This window comes from Hypanus sabinus, chromosome 3 (genome assembly GCF_030144855.1).
Source record: "Hypanus sabinus isolate sHypSab1 chromosome 3, sHypSab1.hap1, whole genome shotgun sequence".
In the NCBI taxonomy this organism is placed as follows: Eukaryota; Metazoa; Chordata; class Chondrichthyes; order Myliobatiformes; family Dasyatidae; genus Hypanus; species Hypanus sabinus.
In genome coordinates, this window is record NC_082708.1 from 178762906 (window position 1) to 178768905 (window position 6000).

The 6000-nt window shown below is 39.9% G+C and overlaps 1 protein-coding gene across 5 annotated transcripts in view; it reads right to left on the bottom strand.

Moving 5' to 3' along the window:
* atrn (attractin) overlaps positions 1–6000 on the bottom strand; it is a 398356-nt gene that overhangs the window by 176599 nt on the left and 215757 nt on the right. For all 5 annotated transcript variants that reach the window (XM_059965719.1, XM_059965723.1, XM_059965720.1 and 2 more), the window contains exons 18-19: positions 2783–3004; positions 1484–1621 (exon numbers count right to left, since the gene is read on the bottom strand). In XM_059965719.1, the coding sequence (XP_059821702.1) occupies positions 1484–1621; positions 2783–3004 (360 nt within the window). The remainder of the gene's footprint in view (positions 1–1483; positions 1622–2782; positions 3005–6000) is intronic.

Consider the following 6000-nt stretch of genomic DNA (forward strand, 5'->3'; position numbering starts at 1 on the left):
CTGTTACTTGTCATATGCAATTCTTGGGAGAAGCTAGCAAGTTCAGGAAATAAAACAGTGAGGTCCTGAAACATTGCAGCATTACAAATGAATTGATAGTGGTCTTGAAGTACATAACTGAGTCACAGAGCTGGAACAGCATGCAAACAATCCTTCAGCCCAACTCACCCATACCAAACTAAGCTGCCTCTATGAGCCAGTCCCATTTGCCTGTGTATAACCATATAACTATAAAACAATTACAGCACAGAAACGGACCATCTCGGCCCTTCTAGTCTGTGCCGAACTCTTACTCTCACCTAGTCCCACCTATCTGCACTCAGCCTATAACCCTCCATTCCTTTCCTGTCCATATACCTATCCATTTTTTTTATGACAAAATCGACCCTGCCTCTACCAGTTCTACTGAAAGCTCCTTCCACACAGCTACCACTCTCTGAGTAAAGAAGTTCCCCTTTGTGTTACCCCTAAACTTTTGCCCCTTAACTCTCAACTCATGTCCTCTTGCTTGAATCTCCCCTACTGTCAATGGAAAAATCCTATCCACGTCAACTCCATCTATCCCCCTCATAATTTTAAATACCTCTATCAAGTCCCCCCTCAACCTTCTACGCTCCAAAGAATAAAGACCTATCTAATTCAACCTATGACGAAGGGTCTTGACCCAAAACATTGACTGCTCGCTTCCACGGATGCTGCTCGACCTGCTGAGTTCCTCCAGTGTGTTGTATGTGTTGCTTTGACCACAGCATCTGCAGTGTACTTTGTGTTTACAAGTGGTGGTTAACATTGTGCCATTGTTTAACAGCTGCATAGACAAGCCAAATATCTACAGGCCAGTGAGCCAGTGATCAATGGTAAAGTTATTTGGGGAGGTTCTTTGTGAAAGGATCTAAACGAATTTGGAATGGCATGGACCAATTAAAGATAATCAGCATGACTTTGTGGCTGGGAAATCATGTCTCACAAAATAATATAAAAAGTGAATATAACTCGAGAAGGAAATACGAAAGGTCAGGCTTGCATCCAGAGAATTGAATTGAATGTTGGGTATATGTTACAAAATTCCAGAGGTGATAGTAGAAGTGGGTACAGTTACAATGCTTTAGTGACAGAATTTTCTTCCCAAGAGCAAAGAGACCAAGTCATTGAATACATTTAAGACAGACATACATTTAGAGTCAATGTTATGAGGATCAAACAGGGAAGTGGAGTTGAGGCCACAATCACTAAAGCCGTGACTTTAGTGAGCAGCCCACTGTTAACACAACAAAATGCTGGAGGAACTCAGCAGGCCATACAGCATCTGTGGAAAAAAGTAAACAGTCAATATTTCAGGCCAAGACCCTTCATCAAGACCCAACCAGCAGGAGTCCTGATGAAGGGTCTCAACCTTGTCTTTGGATGTATCAATCATACAAAGAATCAAAAGCATTGATGAAAGAGGTAATTGAAAGAAAATAGACATTAAAATTGGACTTACACTGGCAACTCCCTCCATTCGTAGGGTCACCGTAGTAACCAGATATGCAAGTATCACAGTGGTTGCCAGTTGTTAGATCTTCACACTTCTCACAGATGCTCTCATTTACACACTTGCTATGGCCGTTACACTGACAAGCTGGAAGAAATATTTATTTCGAATCAACAGTACGAAAAATGACCAACACAAGTTCCTACTCCAGTCCAAAATCTCTCATCCTTATCGGACTAGACAAACATAAATAAAGAGTTTATATGTTATCTACAATAATTCATTAACTATAAGCAGCTAGAAGCAATAAAGAGATTTTCTAAATCCAGTCCAGCCTCATAAAACAAGGACGGCCTTTTAGAACACAGATGAGGAGGAATTTCCTTAGCCAGAGGGTGGTGAATCAGTAGAATTCTTTGCCGCAAAAGGCTGTGGAAGCCAAGTCATTTAAAGCATATTTAAAGCAGAGGATGATAGGTTCACGATGAGTAAGGGTGTCAACAGTTCTACTCCTAAGTTCTATGGTCTGCGGCGATCCTGCTGCCTTTCCTTGATCTAGGCTAGGTTCTGCTCTGGACCCACCCACAGTTTGACTCTTAGCTTTACTCTAAAATGGCTTTGCAGAGTAATTACATGATAAGGGCAGCTGTTCTCTGCCCACTTCTCCCAAGATATTGTACAGACAATACACAGCTACAGTGCCTTGAAAACCTGCTAGCTTTCTGCCAGAGCTTAAACTGGGGAGGAAGTTTGTCTTTCAGCAGGGCAATGACCATAAGTACACTACCAGAGCAACCATGGAGCTGCTTCAAATGAAGAAAATTGATGTCCTTGAGTGGCCCAGTCGAAGTCCTGACCTTAACCCAATCAAACGTCTCTGGCAAGACCTCACAACTACTGTCCACCACCGCTCCCCAACTAACCTGGCACAGCTTGAGTAATTTTGGAAGGAGGAATGAGCAAACCTTGCTCCATCACATTGTGCAAAGCTAATGGAAGCTTATCCAAAAAGACTCTACTGGCTATAATAAATGTGACAGGAGGTTCAACTAAGTTCTGAGCAAAGGGGATGAATATTTTTGAACTACTGAATTTTTAGTTTTTCCAGCTTTACAATTTTCTGTTTTTCAGGCTCTACTGTGAAAAAAGCAGCATGTGATTCACAAATAAAAATTCTCAGCTAAATTGATTGAAATTCCTGATTGTAATACTCATTTATGTGAACAAAGGGTTGCAGACTGAAAACTTTTACAAAGCACAGTACATATGCTATTAATGCAACAATCCATGAATGAACAAAATGCTGACCTGGACATTGGATAAAGGACCAGTTGTGCTTTGTTTCTGCAGGACACATGCTGACATTCAGAGTGGGTATATAGGGAGTGTTTACTGTAGAAATTTTCATTGGCCCACGATAAGATCCTTCTATACACTGTCCTTTCCCTGTATTGCTGGGGTCAGTACACCATCCACATCCAGGCTGCTCCAAACAATGACTGCACGTACGGTAACCAGAACAATTCTCAGCTGCAATAACAGAAAAGACAGATCAAAAGCTTCAAAGGCATTCAAAAGAAAAATTAGCAGACAAAAATGAACATTTTGCTAAAAATGGTTTGGTATATAGATAGTTTCAATAATGGTGGGATTTAAGAAAAGTCCTAAGAATTGGTGCAATTTCTTAAAGGTAAAATAAACCCTTTACAACTTGCCTCTTGCTAAGCTTTCAGATTCATGCCTAATACCTGGTAATCTCTCTTCTGATGACAAAATAACTAAATTTCTTTGTGTATGACTCTTCTGTGAAGAAGTGCAAAGTTTTCATTACACTGAAGACTACATGCACTATATATCTATTGAAATATTTTGTCAATAATATTGTGAAGATTTTTGGATGCCATAAGTTCACCAGGTCCACTGAATCCACGCCAACCCTGGTCACTCCAACTTCTAAACCCTGATCTATCAAGTATTTGATCAACGGCCTTTGCGCAGAAACCATTTTTTTAATGCTCGATCATGTATTCACCACATACTAAAGGGCCAGATCTTCAATCCAACCTTATAGCAAGCTCACATACACTCAGTGGCCACTTTATTCGGTACAGGAGTAGAACCCAGTTTGGACCATCCACTTCAAGGTTTGACATGTTGTGCGTTCAGAGATGCTCTTCTGCACACCTCTGTTGTAACATGTGGTTATTTGAATTACTGCTTCCTTCTTGTCAGCTTGAATCAGTCTCCTTTGTACTCTCTCATTAAAGAGGTGTTCTTGCTCACAGAACTGCCACTCAGTGAATGCTTCTGTTTCTCGCACCATCCTCTGTAAACCCTAGTTGTGCGTGAAAATTTCAGATCACCAGTTCCTGAGATACTCAAACCAGAGAATTCCTCAACAATCTTTCCACTGTCTAAGTCACTTGTTCACTATTCTGATGTTTGGTTTGGTTTGGGCTGGTCTTCTTCTAGTCATGTTTTATGGCAGACGGCAGACCAACATAAGGCCAACTACCAAACATTATTCAAGAACACCAAATACCTTTCTTCATGAGTAGCTTCCATCACTGTCCCTTTCATATTTGTGTCACTAAAACCCCACATTGTACTATGAACATTAAAATCCACTGACGTTTAGCTAACAAACTTCTAGCATTCCATTTTAAGATTTAAATGAAATAAAGAAAAAACAAAAATGAAAAAAATTAACCCCCTTCTTTGAAATCTGAATATTATTTACCATTCCTTATAAAGCATCATTAATAATTTCTAGAATTGAAACTTGTCTCTAGACATTTTTTCTGCAGCTTTTAATATAATTTTAATTTTTACTGTCCTGCTTTTAGTTTGCGCTGTACAATTTACCACATCTGCCGTGAAAGTGACAAACTTCAGCTTATCAACAATCAGTAAATCCTTTGTTATAAAATTATGCATTTTACACAGCGAATCTATCTATATTCTGGATATTAATAGGTTCCATTGACACTGTCCTCTATACTTTCTGAAAAGCCTCTGCATATGACATCCCCTTTCTACCCAAATACGCTGCACTCCCACATCTTTCTTATAACAGGACAACCTGCATAATTCCTCTCCACAATTGATACATTTTGGCCCTCTGCCTTACCATAATCATGTTCTCCAGCACATCTACAACATTGCTTTTTACCCCTACACACAGCTGCAACATGACCAAACTCCTGGAACAGGAAACATCTCAGATACAGGTACAGGCTTGAACCATGTAACTCACATAACCTAAATTAACCTATCTGACAACATTTTCCCATCAAATTTAAGCAAAACCAATCAGCTGTTCTTACTCTACACGAAACCCTTTTAAACCTTTCCCCCAAGTTATTTTTAACTTGGTTCAAATATACATCTGAAAGCACTCCTGTGATTACTTCCCAAAGCCACTGCTGTTCAATATAATTTCTTTGTGTTACCTTTTTTCCTCCCACAGCTTTTAACCCTACAGCTCTCTCACGTTCTTGCTTTCTTTACAAAACACTAAGAGTACCCCTACTCTCTTACAAGTTCTTGCACCCACATTTCCTCATGGTTTTTTTTTCAAATCCTCAGTTAGTCTAGTAGGACTGATAACAGAAACAGGTCCAAATTTAGCAATAGCTTAAACTCTTCCTTCCTTTTTTAGGGTCTACTTGCATTCACTGGATGATAGGCCACTACAATCCTCAATTATTCCCTTATTTTCCCTTTTCCCAGAAACCTGCCAATCGCCTGCCTCCATATAACTCCTGTTCACCATATCTAACACCATCTGCTTTTCGCAACCTCCATCTTCTTAATCACTTCTCGACATCTCTACAGCCTTTCCTGCCTGAGACTAACCCCCAACAGAGTGCTCAATCTTTTGCTCCAACTCCAATCAACTATCACCTGACAACCCATAATCTCGCTGGCAGTTGCATTCCATTGGCGGGCCCTGTTATGGGGAAAGCACAAAATAGGTGGGCCTAAGCCTGCTGTCAATGTTTGGCATGAACAACAACTGAACCTCATGACCATGTCTGCATGCTTTTATACACTAAGTTGCTGCCACATGACTGTCTGATTAGATATATGCATTAATAAGATGTACAAGTGGTCCTAATAAAGTGGCCACTGTTGAGACTTGTACTAAGTGTAACCATCTTCATCAAAGATATTCCAAACTCTAAGAAAGCAATGACTTAAGATTAGTCTAATCTTGCAAACCAAGCAGAGGCTTAGTTTAACCAAATATCTGGTAAATTCCTTCTCATCGTCTGTCCACCATAACTAGTTGCCTACATTGCTATGTTATTTGAAACCAGAGTAGGCCATCAATGCCATTCAATAACTGTGGCTCATTAACCAACGGCGGAATCAACTACTTTCTGACACCAACAATCAACTTAGTTCCTATCACCATCACCACATATTTTCCAGTGTAGGAACTCTGTATCTAATTCACTAACAGATGATACCAAACAGTCAGTATTATGTTGAGATGCTTCCTTGTCAATGCTAATGACAGA